General features: G+C 37.5%; 1 protein-coding gene across 3 annotated transcripts in view; it reads right to left on the reverse strand.

Annotated features, from left to right (window-relative positions):
• CDH12 (cadherin 12) overlaps positions 1 to 16,683 on the reverse strand; it is a 728,469-nt gene that overhangs the window by 21,086 nt on the left and 690,700 nt on the right. For all 3 annotated transcript variants that reach the window (XM_081088630.1, XM_081088631.1, XM_081088632.1), the window contains 2 exons: positions 14,325 to 14,512; positions 7,773 to 8,026 (listed from right to left, as the gene is read on the reverse strand). In XM_081088630.1, the coding sequence (XP_080944756.1) occupies positions 7,773 to 8,026; positions 14,325 to 14,512 (442 nt within the window). The remainder of the gene's footprint in view (positions 1 to 7,772; positions 8,027 to 14,324; positions 14,513 to 16,683) is intronic.

Raw genomic sequence — 16,683 nt, forward strand, 5'->3', positions numbered from 1 at the left:
CAACCATGTGCACAGAAAGTATATAAACTGCCTTATACTTGCCAAAATCTACCTCAAAATTGAATGCTGTTACTTAAATACTATATTAAGTTCAATGCACAGATTTTATTTTCTCTACCTACCTAAGAGCTAAATATTTCTCCTTCAAAGCAATGCATTTAGGGTTTTAAGAATGTATTCTTTAGGACAATCATCTACTTTTGGTTTCTTAAGGACTTCCTTCGTTTTCATACTGAAAACACTAAATCCCAGAAAACTCTTCAATCCCAGACAAAATTCAGACAATTAATCACTTTACATCTAGTTAATTATAACTTACAGCAATGTTATAATTTACAAAGCTGATTAAAAAAGAAATATATCTTTGTACAATGAATCACTGTACACATGTTATTTTTTATTGCAACTTTAAGTTTTTCTTGGAAACATTAAAAAATTCATGTATACGTAAAATGCTGTGTCTATTTTTTTAATGCTTCTACACATATATCAATCCAAATCCAATTATCTTGCAACTTTAGTAAGCAAATTCATGTATTTAGTTCAGTCTAACACTGACATAGAATTTGATTCTATAAATCAACCACCATTGAGAGGCAGTGAAATAACACATAAAGATGTTCACTTTCTGAACAGAGAGAACTAGAGTGATATACTAATTCCTTCACTTACCTTGAGCAAACAGGTTAGAAATTTCCCCCTAATGCCTGTTCTCTTTGTCTCCTATAATATTTGGAAAATAATACCCATCAAACAGTGCAATAGTGAGTTCTTGTAAAGATGAAATGAGAGGAGATAAATGTGCTTTGGCATAGAATTGTGTCTGTGTGTGTGAGAGAGAGAGAAAGAGAGGGAATATGTATTATTTTCTTTCTCTCTCTGTCCACATTATTAATAATGGTGTATGATCTTCCCCCAAAACATTCCTACCATACAAATATTTGCTTAGTTCTAGAACCAAGTTGGACCATACACAGCCTTCAACTTTAAAATACCTGAGTCACAAAGCTCCCACACAATCCCCAGAAGCAGAAACCATGAGCACCAATATCCAGCCCAATTCCACACTGTGGTGCTTTTGCTCTGACCTCATTCGCTATTTGCTGGCATCTAATTTTGACCTCTGTCATTTTGTGAGGTTTGATACCTTCTTTCCTCCAGATGTTATTCCCCCAGAAAGCTCACTGCCTTTTTCGGGAGTTACCTGAAACTTATTTGAACATTTTCCACTCAGCAGTACATCTTCAGCATCTTCCCACAGCTGGTCAGACTCCAAGACTGTAGGTCTAGGACTAGGTCCTGGCATTTTCCTGATGTCCTGCCTTTATGTGACTCATCTCGGTGCCTGACTGAATGGTAAATGTGAGACAACCACCAATTTTTATTGTGATAATTTTCCCAATATAGCAATGAGTTGATATTTATAAGAAATGATCATTATCAATGGACTGACAGTAGAACCTCCCTTACATTTCCTGGACAATTCAGAGAATATATGACCCAGTTCTAAAATGTCTAGATAATCTTTAAGGTGTATACCCTCAGAGTGAACCACCAATGTGTACATTGGTTTTGTGACAGTCCACATTAAATCTTACGGTAGAATGATATTTTAATTAAAACTAATCACCAGAGTATAACATGAAAGTTCTAGTTTGGCCTAAATCACCTGCTTACATGAGCAAATCCTTAAATACAGACTTTACATTATACTTATTTGATGAGTAGATGAAATATCAGATTCAAATAAAAAAAAAACAAAAAAAAGTGTTCATGACCTGTATAAAATGAAGCAAATCTGTAATTTGGAGATGTATGTGTAGTAACTGTTGCTAAGAAACCTGTTTTAACAATTGAACAGAAATCAAAAATTATAATATTAACTTAATCTGTATAGGCTACTTGACAGAGTACAATTTTATTACCTTTCTATAAATTAGTTTTTAGAAATGCTTTTAAAAATTATTCTCTTTATTAGGTAAGCATTCCTCTTAATTTTTTTTTTTCCTAATAACTTTCTCACATTTCATGGAAAAACTAACTTTGACCCAACTCAATTCTAAGACACATTTTGTAAAACATATCTGAAGGTAGAGTTTTTCTGAAAATATTACATCTCACTCTTTAAAGCTATAAGGATGTAGGAATAATGATTCAGGTCACAGTAGGAAATATTCATTTGTTAAAAGGTGATACTGTTATAGGCACTTCTCACCGACATCAGAGAAGTGTGACCGGACAGGACAGCCCCTTGAGCCAGTGGGAAAGGGCTGTTCCCAACCTTGATGCCCGTCTTCTCATATACAGGAATTTATAGGTGAGACCCTGACTGCACTGTGAAAAGCCAATTTGTTAAAACAATTAAAGCATGCACTCTTATTGAAAAAAAAAGCAACAGCAAAGCAAGCGAACCTGTACATCCGGCTTATGAAGCACCGACGGGCTCTCAGCTAATCTGGAGAGCAGGCTGGGTGGGGGCCCGAGGCATCATACACCCTCCTGTCCATGATCTCAAAACTCCTCTGCTGACTGGGTACAGATCAGTTCTCAAGGTCCCTTCATTTACTTTGTTGTGGCTTCCCCAGGATTCATGAAACGCACCTGGCAACTTTATCTTGCCAAGCCTCGAGACTGCTGGCTTCTCTGCTTAGAGGGTAAAATGGCCCTTTTTTCCATTCCCCTTCCCCCCTCCCTTTCTGCATTCTCTCATTAGGTAGTTTTGTGGGTTTTTTGTTGTTGTTGTTTTTTACCTATTTGCTCGGGTGTCCTTGGTCGGGGAAGATAATGGTTTGTTAGTTACAAGCTGGCTGCAAATTGCCCACTCTGTTTGGCCTTGTTTTAACATTTCTGTGCAGTTTCCATGTTTGTCCTGCCCTGGAATCCTGTAACAGTTCTAGCTGGCTCCAAAGGTTACGTCCGTATTTCCTCCTTCCTTTCACCTCTTGCCCTGTCTGCCTAATCCTGATTCTAACTCCTCTCAATAATAAATGAGGAAAGCTTAAGCAATTGGAGGGAAATAAAAATACAACGCATAATTTTAATAATATTTGATTCTGATATATTTATCTTTCTTTAGAGATATATTTGAATATTACATCCTTCCAAATGCAAAGTTTAAGAAACCCAAAACAGTAATTCAGGAGAATATATGAAGTCCTATGTTCATTGCAGCATTAATTATAGCCCAAATATGGAAGCCACCGAAGTGCCCATTGGTAGATGAGTTGATTAAAGATAGTGGTACATATATATAATGGAATAGGGGGGTAAGAGATCAACCAAAGGACTTGTATGCATGCATATAAGCATAACCAATGGACATAAGACACTGGGGGATAGGGGAGTCTAGGGGACTGTCAAGGGCGGGGGGGAAAAAGGACACATATGTAATACCCTTTGTAATACTTTAAGCAATAAAAAAATAAATAAATAAATAAAAATAAAATAAAAAAGAATGAAATCTTTCCATATGTGATGGCTGGATGGATGTAGAAGGTATCATGATGAGCAAAATAAGTCAGACAGAGGAAGACAAATGCCACATGATTTAATTTATATGTGGGAACTAAAGAAGAAAATGAGCTAACAAACAAAAGAGAAACTGACTCATAGACACAGAGGATGAATTAATGATTGCCAGAGGGAAGAGGCGTTCGGGGACCGGGTAAAAGAGGTGAAGAAATTAAGAAGTAAAAATTGGTAGTTACAAAATAGTCATTGGGATGTAAAGTACAGTATACGTAACATGATCAATAATATTGTAATAGCTATGTATGATGCAGGTGGTTACTTGAAACACTGGGGGGGGGGGATCACTTTGTAAAGGATATGATTGTTCTAACTACTATGCTGTACACCTGAAACTAATACAAAATAACATTGAGTAAAAATTCTACAAGATGAAAAAAAGGAAATTAAGGTCTGGGCAGGAGAGATCAGAGAAGGGCTATTTGGATTCATTACAACTAACTGAACCCTGCTTCTAAACTCTTTGAATCCTTGATTAATGTCATTGCATTCTGGCTCTTTGCTGTGTGCAGTGATGATAAAATAGTTACATTAGTAAGTACTCAGTAGTATAGAATAGCAGAGTCCCAAATAAACACCTCACAAAATAAGCCTGTGAAAAGACAGTTAAGCAAAATAAAATGAAACAAACAGACCATCTCTAAATATATCAAGTAGTTTTACATTTTGATGCTTATTTTGCACAACATATTTTTACTATCAATCTTAAGTCAGCAAACATGTTTTCAGACCAAGAAAAGATGATTCATACCCTGTGTTTCCTCAACTGATGATTCAAGCTTATTGTTTACTCCAAGGACATGGAAGAAAGACAACTTTCATATTGACTCAAAGGCAGTTTTATCTTTGGACAACTCCTCGTGGGGATCCATCTGTGTCTACAGCTTTAGTGAGTCAGTACCCTTTAGAAGGAAGACTGGGGATACTACTTTATTTCACATAAAATAGCACTTGTCAGACACTAGCTCCTGTGACATTAAAAAAAATGGATTTATAGATGGAGAGTTTCTCTAAAATGTAGCTTTCCTTTATTTCTCACAGGAGGGTCTTGACTCTAACCACTTTCCTATATTTGAAAGTGAGTAATGTTCACCTTATCTTTACCGAATGTAAATTTTTACTTATAGACTCTCTGATTTTTCTTTTCAAGTATTAAATTAAATCATAATTTATTAATATTTTGATATAAACATGCTTTATCAGTCCTCAAAAACAGGGCATACAGTAAATTTAAACAACCTAGCATGTTCTCCAAGATAATGTGTCCACTATGTCCCAAGAGTCTCCTCATTTATAGCACTATAGAGAGTTTCAATCCATATTTATTTACTTTCATATTACTTCCTTTACAACCTTCAATATTTCTTCTGCAGCTGTTTATATTCTTGAAAGTACCTGTAAATGTACTTACTGGACATTTCCTGCTTTCATAATTATCAACAGGGGCTTCAGGAACAAGATTGATGAATGACTTAGTATATAACAACTACTAACATGGCAGATTCTTGAGAATGCCCCTACAGACGCTGGTAATAAATATAGTTTCCTGACATTTAACTGGAAGTGAATCATGTTGGTATATGGACGTGTAGAACAACAACTTGAACCCAATGAGTAAATTAGCCAGCATTCGACTTGACATGTAGGGCACTCAGCAATTGCTATTTGCTTCCCTTTCCCCAAAACAAATGTTTTCTTTAGGGTTCTCTTCTGATCACAGACAGATATGCTTCAAGAAGGAACATATTTGAGCCACTCTGGAGGATGGATTCAGATGAATACAAAGAGCAGATCTTACACACTCTCAAGACATTTCCTGAGATTTTCCTATATGCTATGAATATGTTGAGGCTATGGCTTTATGGTTAATCCATTTTTTAAAATCAATAATTACCCCATGGCATAAAATCTTATTCTATATATGTCCGTATATTTTCCCTATAATAATAGAGTAGTGTTTTGCATTTTTATGTAATACTTTCAAAAATAAAGATTTTAAAAACATAAGTATCCTATCTAATAAAAGAGAAACATGGTAATTAGCATAAGACCGCTACCCTTCCCATTGGCTAATCAGGGAAATATGCAAATTAACTACCAACCAAGATGGCGTCCTGCAGCCAGGCAGTTGACACGAACAGGGAGGCTTGCTTGCTTCAGTGACGGAGGAAGCCAAGCTTCCCTGCCTGCCTTGCCGGCCTCTCAGCTGCACTCTAAGCAACATTGTAACAAATATAGAAGCTAAACAAAACCCCGGGCTTCAGCCAGCAGGACTGCAACATTGTTTCAAATACAGAAGGTAAACAAAGGCCAGAAACCTGCTTTCAGCAGCGGAGGTCTCATAGCTGGAGCCGAGCCTCGGAGGTAAAGCTGGCCCAGAATTTTAAAAAAAGGAAAAAAGGACAGGTTGAGAGCTTCAGTCACCCACAAGCCTGAAAACAGCCCTCAGCCCCTCACCCAGGTTGGCCAGGCACCCCAGTGGGGACCCCCACCCTAAAGGGTGTGTGACCAGATGCAAAGAGCCATCATCCTCTCACCCAGGCTGGCCAGGCACCCAAGCGGGACCCCCACCCTGATCCAGGACACCCTTCAGGGCAAACCAGCCAGACCCCACACGTGCACCAGGCCTCTATCCTATATAGTAAAAGGGTAATATGCCTCCCAACACCGGGATCAGCGGAGCTGCGAGGCCTCCCAGCGCTGGGATCAGCGTGACAGGGGGCAGTGCCCAAACCTCCTGATCGACTTGCGGCTCTGTGTGTGACAGGGGTTGGGGCCACAACCTCCCTATCTGCCCTGCTCTGTTCGTGACAGGGGAAGGTGCCCCAACCCCCTGATCGGCTCTGCTCTGTGCATGACAGGGGGGAGCTCCCCAACCCCCTGATCGCCCTGCGGCTCTGTGTGTGACGGGGGCGGTGCCCCAACCCCCACCCATCGGCCCTGCCCTGAGTATGACAGTGGTGGCACACCAACCCCCTGATCCGCCCTGCTCTGTGTGTGACAGGGGGCGGTGCCCCAACTCCCCTATTGGCCCTGCTCTGTGAGTGACGGGGGAGCTCCCCAACCCCCTGATGGGCTCTGCTCTGTGCGTGACAGGGGGGAGCTCCTCAACCCACTGATCGGCCCTGCTCTGGGTGTGAAAGGGTACGGAGCCCCAACCCCCCTGATGGGCCCTGCTCTGTGCATGACAGGGGGTGGCGCCGCAACCTCCCCATCGACCCTGTCTTGGGTGTGACAGGGGGTGGTGCCCCAACCCCCAAATCGGCCCTGCTCTGAGCCCGACCAAGGGCTGCACCTAGGGATTGGGCCTGCCCTCTGCCACCCAGGAGCAGGCCTAAGCCAGCAGGTCGTTATCTCCCGAGGGGTCCCAGACTGAGAGAGGGCACCGGCCAGGCTGAGGGACCCCCGTCCCCTCCGAGTGCACAAATTTTTGTGCACCGGGCCTCTAGTTTTTTTATAAAAGCCTACTTAATGCTTCTTTGGTATGGTCTTGTATATTATGTGTAGGCAGGTGGTATGTGGGCATGTGGCAAGGACTTTAAAGGTAGATAAGAAGCAAAGTTGAATTAGAAAAAGTCTCAAAATACATTGCAGGATCAATGTATGAGTGAGGAAATGGGTAAACCCCACCAGGTTTCAGTAGTGCATGTGGAATTTATGGGTTTGAGGGGATGGGGAGAGAGATTTTTACACTTTCTTACTCCATTGATGGCTTTGTTGACTCACTACCCTACAGCTGTATGTCAATAGAAGCTCCTGGCAAAGTCTGGTTTTTGAGAAATTCCATAATTCAACTTATCCAAGGGCTGACCCCAACTGTGCTTCCATCAGCAGACACAATTGTGACAGCGAGAAAAGGAACTGCAGATTGCAAATGTTTTTCAAACACGACTTTGGGTGAAAGGCAGAGACATTAGAAAAATGTATTCAATGCCTATTATATTCCAGGCACTGTAAAACATCCTATCATTAATCACAAGAATCAACCTTTGAGGTTGTATTATTAAATCCCTTTTAGAGATGAAAGTTGAGATCGGTTAGCTTGAGTGGCATGTCCAACATCACACCACTATTAAATGCCATTGCAAGGATTTATTGTCAGAGGTTTTTGTTCAAATCCTATGGCTTTTCCACTAATATCAATGAGAAGCCACTATATTTCCCTGTAGGTTTGGACAAAGTATTTTTTAAATGCTTTTATTTCTTTTTCTGCAGAAAAAAAAAAAAAAGGCTTTTTATCTTACCTAACAGCACTACTGCCCACATCGAGGTCTTGTGCAGTGACGGCGCCAATGATGGTGCCAACGGGGGTGTCTTCATAAACCTCCATGGTGTAGAGCGGCTTGCTGAAGACCGGCGGCTCCTCCACGTCCAGCACGCTGATCTTCACGGTGGCCGTGTCTTTGAAGGGGCCCGCGGAGTGAAACCGGTGGTCAAGGTGAAGGTTGGAGGCTTCCACTTTAAAAGTATACGCCTTCTTTGTTTCAAAATCCAATGGCTATAGCGAGGAGAAACCAAATGTGAGGAGGTGCGTTCACATAAAAGGCTCAGAGATGGTGAACAAGGCTTCAGATCGTTTGCAAGCAAATACAAATTGTACTGTTTTCAATAATTCATTGTCCTTGACACTTAATGGGTAAGGGGATGTTTCAAGAAAAGAATCACCCCCACATTGTAGAAGATGCTGGGTAACTTGTAAAGATAACCAGTTGCACACATAAATAATGACATATACGTTCACATCCATGCTAAGTAGGGTTTGTTCATTTTATCTGAGCGGTTAAAACAGCAAAAGAGCAACTTTTAAGGGAACTGTTTTCTGCTCTTATACAATGCTGACATCTAGTGGAAGTTAGCAGTAATTATAACACAAAATTGAAACTGGGTAATTAAAGATACTCTTTAGATCCCACTTAAAAACTTGGTATAACAATGTATGTCTCTTTTTCTTGGACTATTTTTTCCTATTTTGACAAAAATATAATTTTATATTAAACACTTTTAAATGTGTAGATCTTTTCACTAAAAAAGGACTGTATCAAGATTTACAAAACTTGCACAGTGTTAATTATGAAAATAGTTTTAGTCTTTTGTTTTCTCAGCATTGAATATATAATTATTAGACCCTAGAATTATTAGGCATTGTCAAAATGTTTTTTACCAATAATTAAGCTTTTGAACATATATAATCAAATGAAAGAGAACTGTGAAATATATTAGGAAGTCATTTGTCACTGATTCTCTATTTTAACTTTATTACTGCCTATATTCACTTTTTTCCTGAATATTAGTTTTATGCTCCCAATAACTGAACATATTTTATTCTAGAAATATGGTGTTGCTGTGGAATTTTATATAAATGAAAACGTTAAGGTCAATGAATCTGACTCCTGACCACCTATGAAAAGTTAAGACAATGTGAAATTAACATTAACTTCAAGATTTACTGGGACCTTTAAAACTTTCACTTTCTAAATTAATTCCTTCTAACATGACTCCTAGGACTTGCTAGACTTGCTAATTGCTGTGTGGACCCATCTGTTCGTTGCCTCAGTACTCCTGGGGGAAATAAAGGAAGTCTATTTTTCTCTTTCAAGGACAAGATTGTTGTTTTATGTGTTTTCTCTAAGGATGGAAAAGGAAAATCTAAAAATTACTGTGAAATCTTCAAAAACTCTCACAATTCCATGAAGGTTATTATACCAAATGGCAATTCCTCTTGGACTTGACATTGTTTTTTTCACAGAAATTTTTATTCAGGATCTGTTTATTTTTCCTATAATTATTCCCTTTGTTTTATTTTATTCATTCATATTTTATTCATATTTTATCCGCTTTATATTTAATGCTTTCTTTTACTTTTTAAGATATTTTTAGTTGCTTACCTCATAACTATTTACATATTATATCAATTTTCTTCCATTTCCATCTCTTTCCTGTTTGGGATCTAGATTTATCTTGAAGCCAATAAAAGTAAGGAATGTCATACTCACATGCCATGGTTTTTGTTTTGATTGGCCAACACCTTCTTTTGTTAAAGGTAGCAACTTATGAAACTCATATTTGCAAAACAGATTGCAAAACATTATTCAGGAGAAAAACATGAAACTGCCACAAATACAACTGGAAATGTTTAGCCCAGAATGAAGAAGATCAAAGCAAGACAGGGCATATATTTTCACACATTGAAAAGCTATCATGTTAAATCAGGTAGGCTTATTCTATTTATTAGTTTCTTATAGAATTAACTAGAGGCCTGGTGCATGAAGTCATGCACCAGTGGGGTCCCTCGGCCTGGCCTGCTGGAATCAGGCTGTAACTGGCTCTCCGACATTCCCTAAGGGGTCCCAGATTGCGAGAGGGTGCAGGCCAGGCTGAGGGACCCCATCAGTGCACGATTGGGGCCAGAGAGGGACATGGGAGGTTGGCCAGCCAGGGAGGGGCTGCGGGAGGGCTCCAGGGTGTGTCTGGCCCTTCTCACTCAGTCCTGATCAGCTGGACCCCAGCAGCAAGCTAATCTACCAGTCGGGGCGTCTGCCCCCTAGTGGTCAGTGCACATCATAGTGAGCAGTTGAGTGTCCTTAGCATATCATTAGCATATTATGCTTTGATTGGTTGAATGGACAACCAGACGACTGGACACTTAGCATATTAGGCTTTTATTATATAGGGTAACTATTTAAGTTATTAAAATGGTAACTTCAGATTTCAAAAAGTAAGAAATGTTTAACCATTCAAATTTAATTAATTTTAAAATATTAATGGCCTATGTGGTGGTCACCTAGCCATCTTGAGGACAGTAAGATACAATGACAATTAAGATTTGCTCTCTCTTTGTATTCAACAAACTCAGAGAAAAACATGTTATCTTGTTTAAAGAATGAATTAGAAGAAGTACTAAGTTCCATGTCATTTGAAGTTTTTTGGGGAAATCTGATGAGTTAAAAGATATCTGAGACAGATGGATGTATAAGACAGAGTACTAAGTAATCCAAAGTAAAGAACATAGAAAGGTATATTTGTTTTTGTTAGCTCTATATGGTCAGTGAATGTAAACAACATGATTTTTCTGTTATAATGATTCCTAACTTCTAGGGTAAGACTATTTTGACTTTATCACCTTGAGTCCTTTTGCCTAGAAATTTTTTTGAGCTGCCCTGGTTTCTACTTCCTTTTTTATGTCCCAGAATTAACTTTTATCCTAGAATGCAGGAGTTATTACCAATTGTTCCTCATTACGCTCTCTATTTTTTCCTAGAGATTGAAATGCCTCTAATTATCTATATGATTAGGCAACTTTTTCCAGATAAGTCCTCAGTTTTATTTACCAATTTGTTTAAAATTCCACAGCTATCTGATGGATTTGACTCTTCACTTTAATATATTTTTATTGATTTCAGAGAGGGAGGAAAAGGGAAAGAGAGATAGAAACATCACTGATGAGAGAAAATCATTGATTAGCTGCCTCCTGTACATCCCCTATTGGGGGTTGTTGAATCCACAACTTAGGCATGTACTCTATCCTGAGTGTGTGTGTGTGGTGGGGTGCATGTGCTCTATCCTAAGTGTGTGTAATTTGGGGTGGGCGGGCAGGAATTGAACTGTTGTGACCTCTAGGTTCATAGGTCGGCACTCATCCACTGAGCCACAACAGCTAGGCTTGACTCTCCACTTTAAAGTCCATTTCAAGCCTAGAAATGAAGGGAGAATTCTCATACCTTTCCTCCATTTTTAAAGGGAATCAGACACAGTCTATGCCTTTTAAGATCTCTTTACCTATCACAGCAGGCAAACACTTGGTGGTCAGGGAGAGACACAGCGAGATGAAAGAAACTTTCTGTGCATACATGTTTTTATTTTCATTTTTTTACAACTGAACACTGATATCCTGAAATGATCAAAGAACTAAAGAAACCATAGAAGAAATGCTACAGTAATATCCTAGAAGGCCTTCCTTCTTCATGACCCTGACCCTTAGGCAACGCCACTTTATAAAAACTGCGCAGTTCAGAAAGAACAAAGACACACAACACTGATCTCTCTCTAGGTGACTTTATCCAGCCCATATCACTGAGTACCCTCCACTTTGTGTGGAGGGAGACATGGGGTGGTGTCAAGGAATGAAATTCATCTACTTTACAATCAACAAAGACTCTGATATCTGAAATAAAAATAGAACAGCCAGGATTTCATTTGCTAGAAAAATAAAATAAAATTCTAAGACAGAACTCTATATTTATAAAGGTGAGCTAATTTTCTCAATGTCAAATACAAGAGAATAACTTCCTGAGCTCTTCCAGAATTCATCATGTTTCTAGATGATGTTGAGTGGAAATGCAAAGCTAGAGTTATATTTTGAGGAATTGGAAAAACAGGGGCTTAGACAGAATTCCAAGATATCCATAAGATCCCTGTCCCAATGACCTGTACTTTTGTATAATCCCGTGTCCTTGAGTGTGCAAGAGGCCTGTGAATTGAATGGGATATCACCCCATATATTTGCTGTTTTATGGAAAAAAATAATTATGCAAATATAATTCAGATTCTTACTGGATGTTGAGTTAATAAAAAGGGAGACTTTACTTGAAAACTCTGATCTAATCATGTGAAGTTATAAAAGAAAGGCACACTACAAGGGGTTTTCTAGGCCTGTGAGTAAACTTGTGAGTGTAGGAGTCCTCCTGGCAACTGCTTAAGGGGTGCCTCTAGGAAATGAAACTGAACCTTGGCCAGTAGCTAGCAAAAACATGCGGACTTCAGTCTTAAAGCCACAAAGAGAAGAATCGACTCTCAACCAGTCGGATGAAGGTAAGATATAAGGCTCAGAGAATAGCATGACAGTGGTGGAAAGGAGTAATGAGGAGGTAGCTTAACCCATGAAGGAAATATTAACCCTAGTCAGGAGAAGTCAGTGGCTGGGTCATGTTTTACTTTGCAAGGGAGGTCAATGGCAATGGAAGCAGCATAAGAAAAACCCTTGATTTCTGGTTTAAGGAACTGGAGAGGAGGTGGGGCCTTACCCAGGTAGAAGAAAACATAAGCATGTGTGCTGGTGTTGGGAGAAGAGAGGGAATTCAGCTTTAGACATTTTGAGTTTGAAAAGACTATGCAACACACAGAAATGTCTACAAGGCAGCAGCTAATCTGCCTCCGTTATGTCAATTTGGGGCTAATTTAGAGTTGATGAGACTGAATGAGGAAGTTAGGCAGATGCTAAAAAAAAAAAAAGGATGAAGACAAAGCTTTTAAAAAACAAGAACATATTGTTTGCAGAAACAAATAATAAACACCACTTAATTTTCTTTGGAATTCTGCATGACAGACTAGCTAAAAAGAAGAGTATTTTAAATTTAAATTCAGGTGTATATCTGCCTATATATAAAAAATTAACCACATGATGGTGCTCTGCTACCAAATCATGTGAACTCACTTTCATGCCATGTAAGACCACAGAAAGAAACAAGTTTTAGTGTCTAACAGGGCATAAGGAAAATAAAAATGTCCAATGGGATCAGTTGAGAGCGTAACCTACTTATTAGAGTCCTGGCGAAGAGTAAAGTGCTTTATCTCTTATGTTTTTATTTGTTTGTTTTTTAAATATATTTTTATTGATTTGATTTCAGAGAGGAAGGGAGGTAGAGAGATAGAAACATCAATGATGAGATAGAATCATTGACCAGCTGCCTCCTCCACGACCTACAATGGGAATAGAGCCCGCAACCGTGGTAGGCGACCTGACCGGGAATTGAACCATGACCTCTTGGTTCATGAGTCAACCCTCAACCACTGAGCCACACTGGCTGGGCTTATCTAATGTTTTTATGAAAAAAGAAAACAATTCTTTGTTGGATTCAGTGGGATCACAGCTATGTTTATTTAAAATGAAGTAATAACGCCAAGTAACATCAAGACAATAAGAGTTGTTTTTTATTTCCTAAAAGTTTTATTATTTTAAAATAAATAGGCTATTATTTCAGCATTCTTTATCTTAAACATGATATCGTTACTTATTAGTTCCCAATAAATACCTTCTGTAGAAGTGATATGGAACTATTTGAGAAATCACACAAGATACTGATTTGTCCTCTTACTTAATTTAAGTATTCCTCCTACTACTTAATTGCCTAAATTTCTTAATCAGTAACAAGAAAACCATACTGCTTGTCTCTACTTCAGTTTCACCCTAATAAAGAAGCCTTTTCTGGCCATTATGAGATTGCCAACACCCTCCACTATGTTGGTTATCCCTTCACCCTGCTTTAAGTTGTTCAAACCTGAATTTAGCACTGTTGACAGAGCTTTTTAATTTGTTTATTGTTCTCACTTCTTTCACTCCTCCAGTAGTAGAGCTTGCCCACATCAGGATTCCTCCACTATGATATCAACGACGCTCACCAACAGTGTGTGAGTTAGATGTTTATATTCTCAGAAAAGTCGTAAAAGGGGCAAGACCAAGCCTGGTGGTGATAAAGTTTCCTTGTACATCCTATTGTTACATTAATTTTTAATCTACAATTGTAACAATAAAAATTGAAAATCAATTAAACTCTGGTAGACATTTTAATGATTTAATCAAATTAATAGGCCTGATTGTTTCAACAGAAATATATACCTGTTGAATCACAGATAAAAAGTGCAAGTGGGAGTGAATGTTTTATAAACAACTGGTCTTTTTTAAAAAAATTGAAATATTGCTAACTGAAGGAAAATTAAAATTGCTGTCATTCTCAAGTTTTAGTCTTTCTGTTCTTTAATGATGATCGAGTGGTCAACTGTCTAAAAACTTGTCTATGTACCTTTTTTAACTTGATGATTCCTTCTTGTGTATCCTCATCTGTGACGATGTCAAACAAATTTCCCCCATCTCCTGGGACAATATTGTATTCAATTTCTGCATTTTGTCCAAAGTCAGGATCCACAGCTCTTATTCTTCCAATAGCTGAGCCAATAGGAGAAGATTCAGGAACCTTCAGATGGAAGATGCCTGGTGAGACATAGGAATTGTGTTGACAGTAGAGTTAGTAAAGTATGCAATAAGATTCCTAGGCTGGAAAAATATACACTATAGGATTTATTTATAGGAAGTAAATCAAATTTAAAGCATATTTGTAAAAAATGAAAGGCAATAAGCTGTCAAGTTAAGGATTATAATTAGGAATAATTGATCCTTTCCTAGAATTTTAATTGGGTATTATAAATAGTAGTGTGTGTTAAAGTTAGTGTGAGGAAATATTTTACATATTAACAGCATCTAAGGTACCTAATATTAATGTGAAGGTGGTAACATCCATGAAATTAAATTGTAATTAATACAAAAGAATGCAGGGTATATTATATAGATGATAGAAGATATACATATATTTAAATATTTATAGAAAACAAAGGTTATGTTTTCTAGCATAAATATGCAATGTATATAAAATAATATAAATATATAATTAGATAGACTACTTACTCAGTTAGGATAAATCATTAAACTAAAAATGGCATGTAAAATGATTATATATCTAGGTAACTGCATTCCACATTTTAATCTATGATGGACTTAAGTAGAGTATATTATAGACTAATATTCAACTTATGTTTACTAAATCTGTACTGGGTATCTGCTAATCACTTTTACAAACTTTTAAAATTAGGATATAAAGTTCTAGCTCCCATATTTTTAGCATAAAAAATCAAATCAAATAAAATGCTTATATTTTTACCACCAGATGGAGCACTGACATTACAATTAACTTCATACTGAGTCAGAAAACCTAGAAAAATCCCTACCTATATAAAATATACCAGAATCATAAAAATTATAATGTCCCACAAAAATGAAAACATGTATATTATTTAAAAGACTTTTCAAAATTTTGTAAGATATAACATGAAGAAAAATATAGTATAAGCTATTTCACTGACATCTTATCAAAGTAGGTATTAATGAATTAAATAGCAGTCTGTTCAAATCAAAATAAGGGAAAAAGAAACAATCAACAGTTTATGGAGAGTCTGAAAAATAGTTTCTTTTTTTCTTCCCAGTTATTTTTATTGGCCTTATAGTTCTTTCACAATCAGTTTCAACATTTGGTCATTTCACTAGACCTGGTAGCCCTTAAAATTTGGCATCTGCCCTTCCCCTCAAAAAAAGATACACACCAGTTGCTCTTACAATGTTAAAATTAGCCTTATTTTTCCAATGCACATAATCTCAGTGGGGCATGCAATATATTTAGTCTCAAGAGAGAGAAATATTTACCTAAAACGTCTTTAGTTCCATGTGAAGGACAGAAAGTACATTTTACCATTTTACAGTGGTATAAAATACTTTTTTAATTAACTAATTAATTTAATAATTATTTAATAGTATGCCAGCCTCCAGAGAATGAATATATGAAGAACAAATTTAAGAAATAAACAAACAAATAAGTATAAATAAATAAAAATACTCCACGTGGCAATAATAAAGTGTTATTATAAACATTATAAAATAATTTCGGTGTAAGAAGTTATATTAATCAAACTGGACACTTCTCATAGGCTAGGCTTATATTTTATTAGGTTTTATTCCCTAAACACTTAATACTGTGGCTGTCCTATAGAGACGCTCAGTGTCTGAGGATTAAAGTAGGGTTTGAACTTGAGGCAAGCAGAGCAAAGAGAAAGAATAAATCATATTTTACGTTGTCTACAAGAAGACTGAAGATATTCAAAAGGAATTTTTCTTAGTTTAAATAACCATGATTACATAAGTAATACCTCATGTGACTTTTGCAACCAACTTTCTATCGAGCGTAGGTATTTTCAATAGCCATATCGAACCCTGATCCTATAGAAGCACTCCTGCGATATTAGCAAATGTGAGAATGCACGAATTCCTGTTTAATGTTCCAAAAAAGTGTTTGACACCATTATTTTAAATTGTACTAAACTTTTCAGGGTCAAATTCCAAATATAAAAGACTAGGCATAAATATGTGGGCTATTTTTGTTATCCCTTTTTCTTCCTTTTTTTAAAATTGATTTCAGAGAGGAGTGGAGAGATAGAGAGAGATAGAAACATCAATGATGAGAGAGTCATTGATTGGCTGCCTCCTGCACATCCCACCCTGGGGATGGAGCCCACAAACCTGGCATGTGCCCTGACCTAGAATTGAACTGTGACCTC

The sequence above is a fragment of the Myotis nattereri genome (genome assembly GCF_964212035.1).
Source record: "Myotis nattereri genome assembly, chromosome: 4".
Classification (NCBI taxonomy): domain Eukaryota; kingdom Metazoa; phylum Chordata; class Mammalia; order Chiroptera; family Vespertilionidae; genus Myotis; species Myotis nattereri.